The 18,617-nt window shown below is 32.6% G+C and overlaps 1 protein-coding gene and 1 pseudogene across 5 annotated transcripts; one reads left to right on the top strand and one right to left on the bottom strand.

The window, feature by feature from the left end:
* The first annotated feature begins 3,964 nt into the window (after positions 1-3,964).
* LOC112737877 (myosin-2) lies at positions 3,965-15,705 on the top strand. 5 transcript variants are annotated; one of them, XM_072211557.1, is made up of 25 exons: positions 3,971-5,178; positions 5,677-5,778; positions 5,892-6,035; positions 6,129-6,279; positions 6,382-6,409; positions 6,541-6,709; positions 6,917-6,980; positions 7,113-7,126; positions 7,217-7,301; positions 8,182-8,285; positions 8,393-8,531; positions 8,835-8,953; positions 9,045-9,197; positions 9,300-9,389; positions 9,887-9,964; positions 10,148-10,306; positions 10,968-11,046; positions 11,122-11,165; positions 11,361-11,566; positions 11,641-11,776; positions 12,186-12,315; positions 12,651-12,758; positions 12,850-12,962; positions 13,704-13,895; positions 14,819-15,705. In XM_072211557.1, exons 1-25 carry the CDS (start codon positions 4,786-4,788, stop codon positions 15,278-15,280), a joined length of 3,462 nt encoding a protein of 1,153 aa, XP_072067658.1. In that variant the 5' UTR covers positions 3,971-4,785; the 3' UTR covers positions 15,281-15,705. The 5 variants fall into 5 exon arrangements, with proteins under 5 accessions (XP_025643807.1, XP_072067658.1, XP_029147357.1 ...); XM_029291524.2 differs by having other exon boundaries at positions 13,701-13,895; XM_025788022.3 differs by having other exon boundaries at positions 3,965-5,178; positions 5,680-5,778; positions 10,968-11,165; positions 13,701-13,895.
* Positions 15,706-16,157: 452 nt separating this feature from the next.
* LOC112737881 (chlorophyll a-b binding protein 13, chloroplastic-like) lies at positions 16,158-17,570 on the bottom strand (annotated as a pseudogene).
* Between the last annotated feature and the right edge of the window lie 1,047 nt (positions 17,571-18,617).

The following is an 18,617-nucleotide window of genomic DNA, read 5'->3' as shown; positions in this document are numbered from 1 at the left end:
TATAATTTTTTTAGAATTATATTTAGATTCTCTAAAGTAAAAAAGTTAGTAAAATGACAAAGTGAATGTTTAATCATTATTAAAATTGTAACTTTCATAAAATATATACCCACATTATATTAAGAACAAGTGTAATAATTTGTGTCATGCATGTGATAAAATTGAAATTATAATTTTAAGTTATTTTGTTAAAATTAATTTGAATTATAATCATTTGATTAATAAAAAAGTAACATATCATGCATTGTTCGTTTTTTTAATCTGGTATTAAGTGTATCGACTCTAATGTAGTATTTATCATTTTTATAAATCTACTCTAATGGCGAGCACGTGACGGCGCGATAGGTGGGCGGCGATAGCGAGCACGTGGTGACGCAACGAATTTGTGCTTTATGTCTTTGAGTTGCCGCTAAGTTTGTTCATTTATTTGGGTTTAGGGTTGTTTGTGGGCTTAGTTGTAACAGGTAACAGTTAGATCCCAACTATGATGAGTTTCATGATCCTGGTCAAGATAAGAAGAAAATTGCTAGGTATATTTATGAAAGTAAGTGAGGTAGTTAAATGGGTGAGTTAGGGAGTTCTTTGTTGTAGTTGTGTTTGGAGATGGGTTAAATGAGTTGTGCCTGTGTTTGTGTTTGTAATATCTATTTAGTTTATTTTATTTTTATCATATGTTACAGTTAATTTTAAAATATTTATTTAATACACCATGTGTTAATACTAAGAATATTTTTTTAAAAAGATAAATACGTAAAAATAGATATAATATGATTACAGATATAACATAAACAAATATATTAAATAAAATGTTAAAACAATGTGCTTACCAATGCATTTGTTAAGTTTTACAAATTGGAGAATAAGTATACATTCGGTTGCTTGGTAATCACGTAGATAATTGTGTAATTGAGTTGTAAATTGATCCCACAATATACACCTTATTTTTTCTTCATTTCTAAATAAAAAAGAAATTAAGAGAAATAAGTAGTAATATATCATGAAAAATAAAAAAATTTTGCATAAGAATAGATAATTTTTACAAAATAACATTTCGTTATTGTGAAATATTAAAATTTCACATACTACAAATCATAAAGATCAACCACAATGTAATAACAATTTCTCCCTGTTTTTGACTATGATATAAGTTCTATTTTTTCGGTCAAGAGTCCAATAACATCTAATTAAAAGAACTGAATTAAAAGTACAAATTAAGGACAAATAGAATAATATAATAAATTACTTATAAATTAAAGAGATTTTATCAATTTATTTTATACTAAACGATAAAACTAACAATATATTAATAAAATGATATACCTTTAAAAAAGTTACAATACAATTTTAAACATTTGCATAAGTTAAATGTTAAAATTTATGTTATTGATAAAATGATGCTATTATATAATTTCTTGGCAAAACATAAAATAAAAAAAAATTTGTGTAGGTTAATACAAATTAACTACGTACCAAATAAGTTAGACTGTTCATTTGTTTGTTTCAATATATTAGTATGAGCAAGAAAATTGAAATGATTGTCAGAAATTTTATGATCATCGACCGTATTTATTATACGTGAAATATTCTTAAAAGTTATTCTACACACGTGTGCAGTTGGAAGATAAATTCTGCTTGATTCCTCAATCACAAAATTTGAGAATACATAGACCCTCTCCTCGATCAGTTCATTCTCTCTTGTTAAAATAAAAATATTTTTCTAAATTAGTATAATAATACATTATTCATTAAATGCTAATTATAACATAATTATAATATTGTAATATAATTATAATAAAGATATTTTCTAAGATAAATTTAGAAGAGAGAATAATGCTTTCATTTTGGAGAAAAAATGAATTCATGAAAAATTGACACCTCACTTTCATTAGTTGATAATGCATTAAATATTAATTTTATATAATTATAATAAAGATGTTTTCTTAAATTAGTATAATCATACATTATTCATTAAGTGCTAATTCTAATATAATTATAATAAAGATATTTTTCTAAAATAAATTTAAAAGAAAAATAGTGCTTTTATTTGGAGAGAAAAAGAATTCATAAAAAATTAACATATCACTTTTATTAGTTGAGAAAAAACTCAATTTTAGTATATTATTAAGTAGATAGATAAATAGATAGATAAGTAAATAAAAAGATAACTGATTAATTTCTCATTTTACTATTTTACCAATTATTTTACTTTAGAAGATCTTGATGCATCTTTTCATTCTTATTAATATTGATAAATTTAATTTATATTTTTTTAGACACTTGAGTATGAATTATCATATTAAAATTTTTATATTATTATAACAACTTGATTATTAGTAATTGATAAACTTAATTTAATTTAAAACTACTTACAAATTAACAAAGAATTAGTAATTGGAACAGAATTTTTTATTTTTAATTCTTTATTTTTTGATGTCACTAATAGAGCATTTCTGTATAAAAATATAATTATATTAAGTGTATATTAAAATCAATCATTAATATAAAATATATATTAAAATATAAATATATATTAAAAATAAATTAACTATATATATATATATATATATAATAGACAAAAAATTAATAATTAAAATAATAATTTTTTATCTTTAATTCTTTATTTCTTCAAGTTACCAATAGAATATTTTTGTATAAAAATATAATCATATTATATGTATATTAAAATTAATTATTAGTATAAATATGTATTTTAAAATAAATTAAATAATATATATATATATTATTGCTGAATTGTGTCAAAAATTGACAGAGACAGAAAAATCAAATATATATCCTTTAATTGATAGATTAATTCGTCTTGTTTTGACTCTTCCTGTGACAACAGCAACAACTGAACGGGCCTTTTCAGCTATGAAGATTATTAAAACAAGGCTTCGAAACAAGATGGAAGATGAATTTTTAGCAGATTATATGATTGTATATATTGAAAAGGAAATTGCTTCAAAATTCACTTCAAAGATGATAATTGATGATTTTAGTTCCATGAAGCATCGTCGAGCAAGTTTAAAAATATCAAAATCTTAAAGTATGTAGTTGAACATTGACTTTTATATAATATAATTATTTTTTTGATATATATGCTACAAATCATATTTTGTTAATTTTTTGTTATATTTATATTTAATTGGCCCCCTCTTATGAAATTTCTGGTTCCGCCACTATATATATATATATATATATATATATATATATATATATATATATATATATATATATATATATATATATATAAAGACTGATGTTAACGACTAATTTTAATATACTAATTAAGAGTATTTTTAATAAGCATCATAAAATGGTTAATTTTTTTGGATATTGGATAAAAATTGGTGTAATCCTTTAATATTAAAAGTTATGGTATTTTACAAAATTTTGGGGACTATAGAATTCGCAGAGTGTGAATTGTCAGATTAAATTTTTTTTAATTTATAAAGACAATACATAAACTGCGTATTGTATTATTTTAATATTAAATTACAATACACAGTCTATAAATTGTAAATACACAGACTGCGTATTGTTAGTATAATACATATTCTGCGTTTGTACTTACACAAAACAACGCCTCCAAACATTGTAAAACTCTATTTTTTATAACATTAACCTAAAACTCTCTTCACTCTTCCATATTAAAATAAAAAATCCTCATAAAATATTCTTTACCACATTAGTCTATCATAAAAAAAAAATAAAAAAAAGTTATTATCACAAAATATAAAATAAAAATGGTAAAGACCTAGTAATGTAATTTGACGGAACACAGACCCCATTTCAATAACATTCTTCTCTTTAAACATAACTGTCAGCTTTATTTACACCCACTTCAATACTCTTTCCCTTTTTCATAATTCATGCTTCGTATTTTATTTTCAATTTTAGTTTTGGTAGAAAAAAAAAGAATTCTCCCCTATATTTCTTTTTCGTGGCTTTAAATAATATTCTTGCCCCTATCAGATCCAAGCAGTGTCTCTGAGGCAGTAGTGAGTTGCCACCACCTCCAACCTCTAACATTTGAATTTCCGAGAAGATATAGGCAAATATCATAACCTACTACCACGACAAAAATTTTTAAATTCAAATTTATCATTAAATTATTTTATTTTATATTTTTTTTGTATTTATCTTCCGAGGTGCAGAGAGAGAGAAAGAGGAAAACGATTATGAAACCACTTGTTTTTCCATTGTGTCTATTTTTTAAGTTTTATTTTTAAAAAGAAAACTTTTGGTTTTGAAAACAGAACACTGTTACAACTTACAACAGAAATTTTCCTCATTATCCCTTCTGTTGAAGAGAGTTTTTGTTTAATTGTTTCTCACACAAAGCACAACAACCATAGCCTTGTTCCTTCTCTTTCTCTTGTTTCTTCTTCTTCTTCTTCTTCTTCTTCTTCTTTACTCTTCAGAAACCTCGTAACTCACGCTTTAACTAATTGAAACCAGCGCTTCCTGAGTCTCTTTCGATTCATCAAATCAAATTCTATTGATTTGCGCAACGAGCAAAATCAATTCTCGATCCTCACCGTTTCAAAACCTTTTTTTTTTCTGTTGGTAGTTTTTTTTCTTTCCGTTGTTTGTTCCTAATCTCGGAGTTAAAGCGGGGAACTGGTTTTTTCTTCGATGCTGAATGTCAAGAGTGTAGTTTTGATTTCGTGGCTTCTGGAAATGCAGTTCTTCTGTTGAATTTTGAGTGTGGATTTGGGGGGACAAAATTTGTGAAATTTCGTTTTTTTTTTTTTGAGGCTTTGTGGTCTGTGAGGAAGCAAGATGTTGTTATCGGCTTCGCCATCTTCTTTGGCGAAGAGCTCTCTGGAAGAGATGCTTGATTCTCTTCGTCGGAAAGAGGAAGAGGAAGCAAAGCCGAAGGACTTGCCTCCGGCATTGCCGGCACGGCCGGCCTCCCGTGCACGGCTGCCTCCGGCGAGGCGGTCTTTGCCGAATAACTTTAAGGTCGGAGACGGCAGTAACGCCATGCCGGAGTGCTTGCCGAATGGGTTTGATTGTAAGAGAAAGGAAGATGAGCTGGGAGAGAAGAGAAGAAGTGATGGTTTTGGGAGCAAGAAGGTGAAGATGATGATGGATGCGGATTCCCCTTATTTAGCTTCGTCTGGGAAGGTTAGGGAATTGGAGGATGATAACATTTCTTACATTATCAAAAAGGTAAGAACAGGGCAAGAGATTATGTTTTTTATTCATAGTATTTTAATTTTAAATTTTAAATATTTGATACGATGTTGCATTAGATTAGATGCCGAAAATTTTAACTTTTACTTCTTAGTAATTAGTTTGTGGATCTATTGTTTAGTTTTTGGTTAACTGCAGCTTGCTCCCCGGAGTTTCTGCTAGTTGATTGAAAGATACTCCTTTCTTTCCCTTTTTTTTTTCTAGCGGTCACTCTGAAGATTTGGTACATCGTTGAATTAATGTAATCAGATAAATACATGGATCCAATTAAGTAGACATGTTTTGAGTGACTGATAGAAAGGAATGGATGGAGTAGGAGAGTTTCTTGTAAATTATGCTTTGGTATATAATGTTTATGTTTGTGGCAGTTTTATATTATGAGTTATATATTAATATTGTATTTGATCTTTGATGCATCGTTGGAATGGGTTTTTGTGTTAATTTAACTTTCGGTATTTGGTTATTTCTCCCTAGAAGCTTTGTGTCTGGTGTAGACAACCAAGTGGACTGTGGGAACTAGGTACGATACAGTCAACCTCGGGAGAGGAAGCATCTGTTTTACTCTCAAATGGAAATGTAAGTGTAAAGTTTTTGGTTTCTTTCAAACATAGTGTTAAATTTAATTTTGGATATGCAAGGTGACTTTTTCTTTTTTTTTTTTTTAATTTGCTGATGAGTTGTTACTTCAGGTTATTAACGTGGCCAGGTCAGAGTTTGTACCAGCTAATCCTAAAATATTTGAGGGTGTAGACGATCTCATGAAGCTCTGTTATTTGAATGAGCCATCAGTTCTTCACAATATTAAGTTCAGACATTCTCAGGACATGATTTATGTATGTTTGCCTACCCAGTTTTCTTTTCTTTTACTTGGGTGATTGTCTATGTGTGTCCATCTGCTGAACACTGCATTTGTTTTGTGTACGCAGACTAAAGCAGGGCCCATTTTAATTGCAGTCAATCCCTTCAAAGATCTCCAGATTTTTGGAAATGATCGTATTTCAGCTTATAAGCAGAAATTTACCAATAGTCCTCATGTTTTTGCTGTGGCTGATGAGGCTTTTACGAAGATGATGAGAGGTGAATGAGATTTTCCCTTTCCTTCTCTTCCATTGAGATCCTTATGTTCAACTTGAATGATATGTTTATTAAGGTTTTCTATTTGTTTATTGTATCTTGCAGATGAAGCAAATCAGTCCATTATCATAAGGTCTGTGCTTTTGCACATTTCTGCATTTTATTCCTCACACATAGTACATGTTCCCGAACTCAGTAGCTTTAAGTTATAATCACTAGTGCACTTGTTCATACTTCATAGTAACTATTGGATTTTTGTTGCAGTGGTGAGAGTGGATCTGGGAAGACAGAAACAGCAAAGATTGCTATGCAGTACTTAGCTGCTGTTGGTCGTAGTAATAGGGGTACAGAAGAAAAAATTCTTCAAACAAATCATGTGCTAGAAGCTTTTGGGAATGCAAAAACATCTAGGAATGAAAACTCTAGCAGATTTGTGAGTCTATTTTTGTCCTCCTGTATAGTGGTTATTACTTATGTGATCGTTTTATTAGATCTCTATAGTTGATAGTTTTCCATCAAATATATAGCAGATATTCTTTTGCAGCTTTATGTTTTAGGGCTATGCAGCATCTTTTACATGATGTCAAAAGATTTAGTAGTTGAATTGAATCAGTTGACATACATTTTTTATTTGTCGCAGGGGAAGCTGATTGAAATTCATTTCAGCACAATGGGTAAAATCTATGGGGCTAAAGTTCAAACATGTAAGCTTGTTCAAGCTTTAGATGTTACTGCAGATGTGCTTTCTTCTGACATCCATTTTTATTTCAATTAGTGAACTGACATATTTTATTGCTTTGTTTGTCCTATGCCAACCCATGTGATAAATTGAACAGTTTTGATAGAAAAGGTAATTTGAAGTGCCATATTTGAATTTAAGCATGGAATTGTAATGCTCTTCTTTTATCACTGCTGAAATAATCATGTCCAATATGAACAGTCCAGAGTTGTTCAGCTGGCCAGTGGTGAGAGGTCATATCACATATTTTATCAACTTTGTGCTGGATCTTCATTTGGCCTTAAAGGTGCATCTTCTGAGAATCTACTTCTTTGAATACTTCTATACTATTCTTACCTCACGTAACGACTCCTCTTGAAATATTTATTTTAATGTATTGGTTTATTGGAAAATGCGTTAAAATGGCAATGCCCATAGTGTTAATTTCACAAGCCAACTAGTCGATTTGGTTAATTTTTACAAGCTAATTAATCCCATTCCTTTGTTTTTTCTCATCAAAAGAATGTGCCAATATGCCAACATCAACTGTTGTAAATCAGTTCATTCAATGTTTGCAGTACATCACTGCTTTTTGACACTGAATTATGACCATCCACCATCTATATTAAGTAGGATCTCTTTTACAGCAACTAATGCAGTAACAGCAACATTGATAACTGAGCCTTTTCCTATTAGTTGGGGTTATATGGATATGCTTTTTGTTGATACCCTCTGTGAAATACCTAACCAAAGTGGGAAACCATACTTTAAAAACTAGGTATTAAGGGGAAAGAACCACCCAATTTAAACATAACAGTAAGCATCTCATATTATTTGATGTGGGACTTTGGGCACCACATAATACCCAAGGCCCTAACACCCTCCTACCTCTAAATATTGGGTATTCTCTATTTACCTATTGCCATTGAGGGTATATCTTCTTTTCTCATAACTAAACCAGATACAGTGTGATCTATCATCTTCTACATAGTATGTTGTACCCTACCCCTACTCCCTGTCTAACGAATAAGTTTGATTGGTATCTTCCTATAAGTATATGCAATTTTCTCTCTTAATTTTACATACTAATTTTAAATGGACAGTTGATTTTTATGCAAATTCATTTCTGCTTGTTATTAAATTTGTAGATAGTTTTGCTCATATTAACCATTTTCTTTCCTCTGCAGAGAGACTTAATCTTAGAGCAGCCAGCTATTATAAATATCTTAATCAGAGTGAATGCTTGATGATTGATGGCATTGATGATGCTAAAAAATTTCATCAGCTGATGGTATATCACCCAACAGTTTAATTTGTACACCATAACTTTTTTAAATTTTTGTGAGGTGTCTTACGATCTCATGTTATATTCATTCCTTTTGCTGTGTGTCTCTCCAGAAAGCACTCGATATTGTCCAAATTTGCAAAGAGGACCAAGAGCTGATCTTTAAGGTGCTGGCTGCTATACTATGGCTGGGAAATATATCATTCAAAGTTGCAGACAGTGAGAATGACATTGAGGTTCTGGATGATGAAGGTAAGTTGCATTGCATTTGTATCATATTCCTTTTGATCAACTAGTTGAACCTGGTGCTATTTTCAGTATGCTATCAGTGTCATTGATTTCCCAAAGCAATCTGGGAACTGGCATCGAATTTTTACTATGCCATCGGAACTCAGTTACAGTTTGTTTTGTATTATATGTAGTAGGATTTTAAAGAGGTTTAGTTTGACTAATATATTGTATATATGTTATTTTGAAATAAACAGAAATTTGAAATTTATATATTTGATTTTATTTATTTATATTTTAATTTTATATTTCTTTTTTTGGGGGTAGCTGTTACCAGTGCTGCTCGGCTGATGGGTTGCAGCTCCCAGGCATTGAAGGCAGCATTATCTACCAAGAAAATCCAGCCTGAGAAGGATACTAATACAAAAAAATTGATATTGCAGCAGGTATGTTTATTACTTGAACATCTCACATGTTCTATTTTCTGTGCATCCTAATTGATTTATATTTATTTTTCTTTACTCATCTTATGTTCAGGCAATTCAAACGAGAGACGAAATTGCAAAATTTATGTATGAAAACTTGTTTAACTGGATTGTAGACCAAATCAACAGGTCACTTCAAGTGGGTAAAAGATGTACTGGGAAATCCATAAATATCTTGGATATTACTGGTTTTGAATCATTCCAGGTATGCAAATTGTATCAATTTATGTTTACTGTGCTTTAAAGAATGTTATTTGTTTTCAGACAATCTCTTCTATATGATCTAACGGTTTCTTGTCTCATTCAGAAAAGTAGCTTTGAACAGTTTTGTATAAATTATGCAAATGAAAGACTTCAACAGCATCTCAATCGGCATCTGTTTAAGCAAGAGCAGGAGGTCAGTACCTCTTTTAATTGTTAAGGGTGTGTTTGGTTTGGTTTTTGTTTTCATTTTCTGTTTTCAATTTTAGTGTTTTCTGTTTTCAGAATTTTGTCAAGGAAAAAGAAAAAACACGAAACATGAGGTGGACACAAAAAACATGCTTTTATTGTTTTTACTATTTTTTCTTTTTTCTTCACAATTTTGAAAATAGAAAATACTGAAAATGAAAACAGAAAATAAAAACATAAACCAAATGCACCCTAATATTGCTTTGGGTATTTTGATGCCAATTAGTATTTTAAAATTTAAATGCAATAGTATGATACAATACAATTCATGAAAAAAGTATTAAAACTTATGTTACCTTGGAAAAAATAGAAGAGTTGGATAAGAAATTGCCAAATTCCGTTGAAAAGACATTGACCATCGATACTGTAAGGAGCTAAGCCTGTGTTCAAAAGGCTTCGACATGCACAACAGCAAGATTATAATTTTCATTTTTTTTATTTCAGGACTATGAGTCAGATGGCATTGAGTGGACTAAAATATATTTTAAGGACAATCAAGAGTGCTTGGATCTCTTTGAGAGGGTATAATTTAATTTTATACATGTTTTGGAACTTTAGCCTTTGTTTTGGTTGGATTTCACTCATTTTAGACATTATGTTTTTTTCATAGAAATGTTTTGCATTCAGGTACCCGTTTGGATGTGTTCACAATATTATCTCTGATTAGTGTTATTATGTAACTGTTATTTTCTACAAAATGTGCAGAAACCTCACAGTCTACTCTCCTTGTTGGATGAGGAATCAAATTTGCCTAAGGCTTCTGATCTAACGTTTGCAAACAAACTTAAGCAGCACTTGGGTACTAATCCTTGCTTCAAAGGGGAGAGAGGCAGGGCTTTCAGTGTTCGTCATTATGAAGGGGAGGTTAGTTACTGATCTCTCTTTTCGAACTAGTTGTTGCAGAACCTATTTTATTGCAATTTTTTCAATTCCAATTAATTCTTTAATAGTTTAATCTACTTGATTTAGTTTTGCATACCTTCCTACCATATTGGACATAAAGAACTATAATATAATGCATACATGCTAGATACTAATGTTGATAAGCCTGCAGGATTGACAATGCAGCAATCTGTATCACTAATTTGCCTCTTGTAATATCTGGAATATATTCTTATGCAGCATATAATTTGCAAAGGCCAAATTTCTGAATATGGTCATTTATGAGTTTGTCAATTAGATGAAGTCTCAATTTTACTCTAACCCTATGTCTTTCTCTCTATTTATTATATATATATATATATATATATATATATATATACTGAAATCCTGAAATATAATAATGACATAAATATTGAGTCCTTTAATTCATACACAAGAAACATTTTTATACAATGTCATCCTGGTATTAAACAATTTATGATGCATGTTGACAGTGTTTATAGTGTAGTTTTTACTGTTAAATGGTTACATAATTATTTCATGATTTTCTGTATGAAAGCCATTAGTTATTGTAGACTATGTATATGGAAACCAAATTTGTGTTTTGTTTTGTGATTTTACTGAGATTTGGACTTCTTATCAGGTTCTGTATGATACGAATGGCTTTCTAGAAAAGAACAGAGATTTTATGCCTTCCGATTCCGTTCAATTCCTTGCATCATGTAAATGTGAACTGCTGCCATTGTTCTCCAAAATGTTTGATCAGTCTCTGAAGTGTTCAAATTCCTTCGGCACAGGTGCAGTGGATTCACAGGAGCAGAGTGTTTGTAAAAAGTTTAAGGTAATCTTGTTTTAGTTTATTGAGCTTCTTCTAGCTTCAATAAATTTTGGATGAAAATTATTCTTATGGCTCATTATAAAAGATTTGGACATGATGCGGCGAGATGATTATGGACAAAGTACATCTTTCGATTTTACAAAGAAGTGGAATGCCACAAATTGAGCAACTTAAATCTAACTGCTTTTCTACTATTAGGGTCAATTGTTCAATTTGATTGACCAATTGGAGTGCACCACACCTCACTTCATTCGATGCATAAGGCCAAATACTAAGCAGCTGCCTGACATTTATGATGAAGACCTTGTCCTACAACAGCTCAAGTGTAGTGGGATTCTTGAGGTTGTTAGAACTTCAAGGGCTGGATATCCAACTCGAATGACTCATCAAGAGTTTTCCACAAGGTAGTAGAGAAATAGATTATGGTTTTCATACTATCTTGAATGAAGGGCTGATTTATGTTCGTTCATTTCTTTAGGTATGGGTTTCTGCTTTCTGAGGCCAACAAATATCAGGATCCATTGAGCACTTCAGTTGCCATTTTGCAACAATTTAATATCCCTTCTGAGATGTACCAATTCGGCTATACTAAGTTGTATCTTCGAGCTGGGCAGGTAGATGTCTAACTTTCCATTGCAGGGCTACAGATCCTTTTTTATTGCTTCCATTTCTTGTTGGTTTCTGCCCAAGTGATCCTGGCTGAATATATAATTACCTGTCAAAATAGTTTGGCATCGGAATCATTTTATGCTTTCACTTTGCATAATTGCATGAACTCTGTATATACTAATTATGTCTGACACCAAAAAAAAAAATAATAATTATTATGTCAAGTTAAAAGGCAAAGGCTGAGGTTAATTTTGATGGTTGATTTTCCATGGAAAGTTATAATTTTTGTTTGACTTAGAATTTGTTTTGAACCATTAATTTCTCTTAATTTACTATGTCTTGTTTTGGGTTGTTTTGATTCATACTTTAGATTTATTTGACTTGGTTATTCTTGTACCCCGGTTGGTTTTGTAGACTGGTTCACTGGAGCTCAAGAGAAAACAGGTTTTGCAAGGAATAGTTGTGGTTCAAAAATACTTCCGTGGTTATCAAGCAAGGAGTTATTTCCAGGAACTTAAGAAAGGAGTGGCAACATTTCAATCATGTACTGTCAATAATGATATGAGTTTATTTTGGCTGTATTATTATTCGTGGCATTACACACATAAAAAATAACTCTTTTTTCCTTTAATTTTTTATTTATTTATTTATTTTAAATGCAGATTTGTTAAGGAAAATAATTTTCATGAAAATATAAGTAACATCTATTCTCAAAAGAAATTCTATTTACTTTTCCTTGAATTCTTTTCGACATCTGAGTTTCCCTGAAGAACCTTATAAACATTAACTGATGGTGTACTCTTCACAATCCCAATTACGAGTAATTGTGGGCATCTTTTGTTTACTTTTGTCCTAACCTATAATTTGGTTTTATTGCAGTTGTTCGTGGAGAAATTACAAGAAGGAAATTTGGTGTTATGAAGCCTTCTATAACAATTTATTCTAAAAATCTTGAGGAGATCCAAGCAATCATACAACTGCAATCTGGTTTGTGTGGTTCTGTTCTGTGTCCAGATAAGCCTATGTATGGGTGTTGCATATTTTGTACTTATTATCTGCTCCCTTTTTTTTCATGCAGTAATTCGTGGGTGGCTGGCTCGTAAGGATGCAAGTACTCCAAATGGTTTTAAGAGTTATCCTGAAAATGCAAAACATAGACGGAAATCACTTGTTAAGATGCTGGAAGTGAAGGTATTTTACAATGCAAACTTGTTTTCCTATTTTCTTCGGTATCCATCTAATTGGTTGTTTTTCAGCTTTTCAACTTCTACATCTAAAACAGCAGTTTCATGCTCTTACTATTTGACTTAAGTGGCAAATGAGATTTCAAACCTAAGTACATTTATATAAGTTTGTTTGATGCTTAATATTGTTTGGTAGACATGCTCAACGAGTATGTGGGAATCTTTGATTCCTATGTATGTAAATAAGGATGGTATTAGGGTTTAAAATTCCGATGTTTTATATGATAATTGAAAATGATTTAAAATTAGCATGTTAAATACGATGGGTTAGCAAACATATTACCCGAGTATGTCAATATAATATCATATAACCTGTGAAGAATCAAACTAGATGAGATGAAGGCTGATGTTTAGACATGGTTTGGTTTTAAGTTTTAGGACCATAGAGCAGAGACTGTTTCCCTTCTCAATATCCAAAAGAGAAAATCAGGATGACTTGGTTTTAACTAGCTCTAACTTTCTTAGGGTAGTATAATTGCCCATTTGAACATGATACTAAATAAATACCTATCAAGAAGGTAAACCAGATGAAATGAAGAAATCTCACGTTTTTCACCTTTCACCATTTGAAATAGTTTTCTTCCATGGGTGTGTGGAGTATCGCAATGTTTTTGTTCATGATTTGGTAAAAGCCCTCGTCCAGTGACAACAAAGGACTTTTGTTTATTTATCCCTTTTGGTTTAGCAGGATATATCCAAAGAGCGGGTTCAGAACCTACCTTCACCATTAGCCCAACTACAAAGGCGAGTTGACAAGGCCGAAGAGGAAAATGCTAAATTAAGGGAACAGCTAAAACAATCTGAGAGAAAGTGGGCTGAATATGAGGCAAAGATGAAATCAATGGAGGAAGCATGGCAAAAACAGAGAGCATCCTTGCAAGTAAGTTTTCAGTTTATAAAAAGGTGACTATTACATGATGTCTTCATGTGAAGATGATAACTGAGAACTGTTAGATGATTTGACGTGTTTGACTAAATTATTTAACATAACACGTGCAATATCTTAGCTATTATCTTCATATGGAAACATCTTATGTGAGTAGCCACCTTATAAAAGCCCTCAATTTTTGACTTACTCATAAATATCATTATCACTTGGAATCTTTTAACTTGTTTAGTTACCTTTAGTCACAGACAATTTCTTGCTGTTCTCTGCTCGGTTAGCAAATACTGTTCCTTTATGAATGTCATTTAAAGCCACGATGTGATTAAGGAATCATTAAATATTTGTAGTTTTTGGGGATAATCAAAGAGACTGAATTACCCTTTCACTAAATTGAAAAAGAAAGATTATGATAGGTCAACAAAGAGGTGATAACAGAGTAAAAAGAAAATAATTGTATGAATGAGTAATTTCCTATTGAAAGATTTTAGTTTAAGAATTAATGCCCTGATGGAGTAATAAGAGAAAAGGGTAAAATTGGCATAAAATTATTAGTCGTTTGTTTATATTCTAGAACACATGAAACATGGAAGTAAAGAAGGTTCCAAAATGACACTTGTTTATAAGTGGAACAGGTAACTTTTGTATTCTCCGAGTAGAAAGTTCTTGGTTTAATTTTGTCAGTCTTCTTAAATAAGAATTAGCATAAGTGCTATTACAGGATTTCTTAGATATTGAGTCGGGTATAGCCTTTGGTTTATCATTGCCAACAAGAAAAAAATATTGTTGAAAAATAATTATTACGTGGTATGCCTGTTGTTTATTGCACTATTTAGTAGGAAAATCAGATGCAGAAGGGCTCATATTTAACTTGGAATTCCATACTTCATGGAAGATTCTAATTGCAATTTCTAATGCAGATGAGTCTCGTTGCTGCTAGAAAGAGCCTTGCTTCTGATAGTGGCAATACTCAACCTACAAGAAATGAAGTCCTGTCTCCTCGGTACTATGGTTCTGAAGATGCTACCCTGGGATCTCGAACAGCTGTGAACACTCCAATAAAGTTTTCTAGCAATTTCGCTGTCTCTGATGGAGGCAGAGAGGCTAACGGGATCAGAGAAAGAGGGACAAGTGGTACTTTGAGCAGTCTGATGAAGGAATTTGACCAGCGAAGGCAGAACTTCGACGACGAAGTTAAAGCTCTGAATGATGTTAAACCAGGGAACTCCACCACCACAAATTCCATTGAAGAATTTCGTAAACTTAAGCAGAGTTTTGAGGGATGGAAGAAACAATACAAGGTTAGGTTACGCGAGACAAAAGCAAAGCTTCATGAAGCAGATAAAAGTCGGAGGACATGGTGGGGGAAATTAAAAAATTGAGTTGGAGAGCATGGTAGCAATCTGTTTTCAGCGTTTGATGAAATGTGTAGACAAGATCAAGATTTAGCAAAAAGGGCAAAACATTGTTCTTATGAACTCTGTCCTTTAAAAAAATGCTTCTTCATATCATCTTTGCGGAATACTTGATTAAGTGTTATGCTTCTAGTTGAAAGCGGAAAATTGTATATTTACAAATTTTGTTACATAGTGGATATCCTATAGATTGTGCATAGTTGTAGACTTGTAGAGTTGCTTAGCACCTGTATTGGATGGTCTAGTTCATGTAAATCCTTTATTTTAATTATCCTGAGTAAAAAAAAACAGTACTGCTCATGTAAATTCTGTTGCTTATGTGATGTAACATTCACTCCCCATGCGGTAAGCTTGGAATTTAAGGAAATTTTCTCCTTATTTCGGTTTGTCAATGCACTTCTCTTGTCAAATTTTCTTGCAAATACTGCCTCTATGCTTGGTTCGGATCCAATTCTTAGAACAGTGGCTTTGATCTTTTAGCAATTATGTTTGTTTTCTCCCTCCCCTTTCTCTCTAGATTTCAAAGTACTCAAACCAAAGTCATGTACTAATAAGCATCATTAATAAAAACCTTTTATTTGTATTTGACTATTTGTTAATTTCCGTTATCCCCTTAAACACACTTTTACAAGCTTGTTAAGAAATCCGTTTGTTGAGTAGAGTGTCTTTCTTGACCATGAGCAATTTCCTGCACATACAAGAGTCAACTATTTCATATTCTTGGTCCAACAGTTTCGCCACTATTATATTGCCATGCCTTCTTATTTGTTCTCCTAAACATATTAGGTAGTAATTGTAGTCGTCAACTTAGTAGTATGCGATTAGCATATATAGAATCGTTGAATGAATTGTGAAAAATCCTTTTAATTTCTTTATTTGCAATATTTTCCTTTTTTCAACGGTAGTTTCGGTTTCCATTTTCTATTCATTTTACTCTATCCTAGTTACTTGTTTTTACTTCAATCCTAATTGAAGATCAATTTATGTTACGTGATCCATGACCATAACAGAAATATATAATGATAATAATCTACAAGTTTAATTTCCATGTCACATGATACATACACATTAAGCATACAGGGTATCAGAACCAGCACAAACTTGGTGGCATAGACCCAAGCATTGTTAGCCACAGGGTTATCAAGGTGATCCAAAAGGTTCTCAAGTGGTCCTTTGCAGTGACAATGGCTTGCACAAAGAAACCAAACATGGAGAACATAGCCAACCTTCCATTCTTGATCTCCTTCACCTTGAGCTCAGCGAAAGTGACAGGGTCGTCGGCAAGTCCAAGAGGGTCAAAGTACTGTCCCCCAGGATAGAGGTCGTTGCCCTGGCCCACGCGGGGAGGCCGTTGATGCGGAAGCCCTCGACGAGGCCCATGAGGACAACTTGGAATCCAAGAACTGCCAGGATGCTCTGTGCATGGGCTAGATTTGGGTTGCCCAAGTAGTCGAGGCCGCCTTCGGAGAAAATTTGTGCTCCTGCTTTGAACCAAACTGGCTCCTTGAAGTCCACTCTGACCCACTTTTCTAGCACTTCTGGGGTGATGCACCCTAGTGCTCCCAGCATAGCCCAACGTCCATGGATAACCTAATTATGTCATGTCACATAATGCTTCAGTTCATCTATGTGAGAATTCAAGCAAATGAAAGAAAAGAATACAAGTGAGAGTGACCTCAAGAGCCCTGTTCCTGGCAAATGCTTCAGGATCAGCAGACAAACCAGCAGTGTCCCAACCATAGTCTCCTGGGAACTCTCAGTCAAGTACGAAGGTGTCTGAGCTGAAAAGGGTCCCAAGTATTCACTCTGTCTGGTCCATACCACAATTCATTTCCCTGCTCATCATTATTCATCAACACAAACCCACTTCATAAGCCACGCAACACACCCAACAAACATTAAACATGTTAAAAATTATTGCATGCCATCATTTCTCATCATCAATCAGAGAGCTGTAAGAAAGAAACTATAAACATTTTTTTCCGGGAAAAGTACCATGGTGTATTTCCCAGTTCCATAGAGACACATCTCTAAGAGGGTTAGCGTTGGATCCCCTAGTCTGACCAAAGAAGGGGGTTGATTTCAGGACAGTGCCAGAGCTAGCTGTGGCTGCCATTAATGTTGCTGCCATGACTTCCAAGCTTCTAGGTACTTCAGTTCAAAAATTGAAAGCTTATTAATTTGCTTAAATAGGAGACACTAAATTGATAACCGAAGCTTGTAGAAGGAGGTCTCGGTGAGTGTGACATCATTTGTAGGAAATAAAATCGTAGGGAATGTGTGATTAGGAACACAAGAAGGGTTGCAAGTTTTTGTGGTGGGATGGGTGTTGCTTGGAGCAACCAATAAGAAGGCTTCAAAGATTTTTAGTATCTTCAACACATATCTTTCTATCCGCATTTTATCCTTGCTTAATACAGCGCTTTTAATTTGGGTTAATACTCAAAGTCGTCCCTAAAAGATCACGCGATTTTTATTTTTGTCCTCGAATGATTTTTTTAATCAAATTAGTCTCTGAATAATTTTTTTAAATCAGCTCGTCTTCCATTAACCTCGTAACGTCGCCGTTAGAAATCTGCTGACGTGGAATGTGAGTTAGCAACCCACCCAACCAAATGACGTCATTTGGCACCTTGAGAGCCATAATTTTAAACGTCACTGTTTTGTGACTAGAGTGTAACGTTTTACACTTTGTTGTGGAACAAGTCTTCACTTGTTCTTCTTTCATTCTTACCGTGACTTTCTGTTTCTCTGACCATAAGCAACCATTAGGAAGATGAAGACGACCCGCCATCATCCGCAACCATTTGAATAGTCATGGAGCATTGTTCGTGCATATGTTTTGGAGCTTGGTGGAAACTGAAGGCAACTACACAGCATTGTCTCTGCGTTCGAAGTGAGAGGTAAAGTTTTTTGTATCTTGTGAAAAAATGTTAACGCTATGTAACCCCTAGTTTTCGCATTAATGATGAGTCATCGTTAGAATCTATTAGTACATAGGGTTAGGATTCATCCCAGAGTTTGGTTTATGAGTCGGTTATATGCGTAACTGAGGAAAGACTCTGTTTTTGTGGCTTAGAAAAATGATAACTATTGTTTGTGTAATGGTGTATGGTTTCTGGTTTAGTGCTGTGTTGGTGATGATTTAGTGTTTTTCATGTTCTGTTTTAAATTTTTATAGGGTTTGGAGGCATTGCAAGTCTTAGATGGAGGGTCCTCGATGACATTCATATTTCATCATGGTGAAAATTTTAAAAATAATGAGAAAGAAAGTAGAATCTACGAACCAGATAACAAAGTCTTG

The sequence above is a fragment of the Arachis hypogaea genome, chromosome 13 (genome assembly GCF_003086295.3).
Source record: "Arachis hypogaea cultivar Tifrunner chromosome 13, arahy.Tifrunner.gnm2.J5K5, whole genome shotgun sequence".
Classification (NCBI taxonomy): domain Eukaryota; kingdom Viridiplantae; phylum Streptophyta; class Magnoliopsida; order Fabales; family Fabaceae; genus Arachis; species Arachis hypogaea.
Note: the sequence above shows the minus strand (reverse complement) of the source record. Positions and strands in the feature narration are given on the sequence as shown.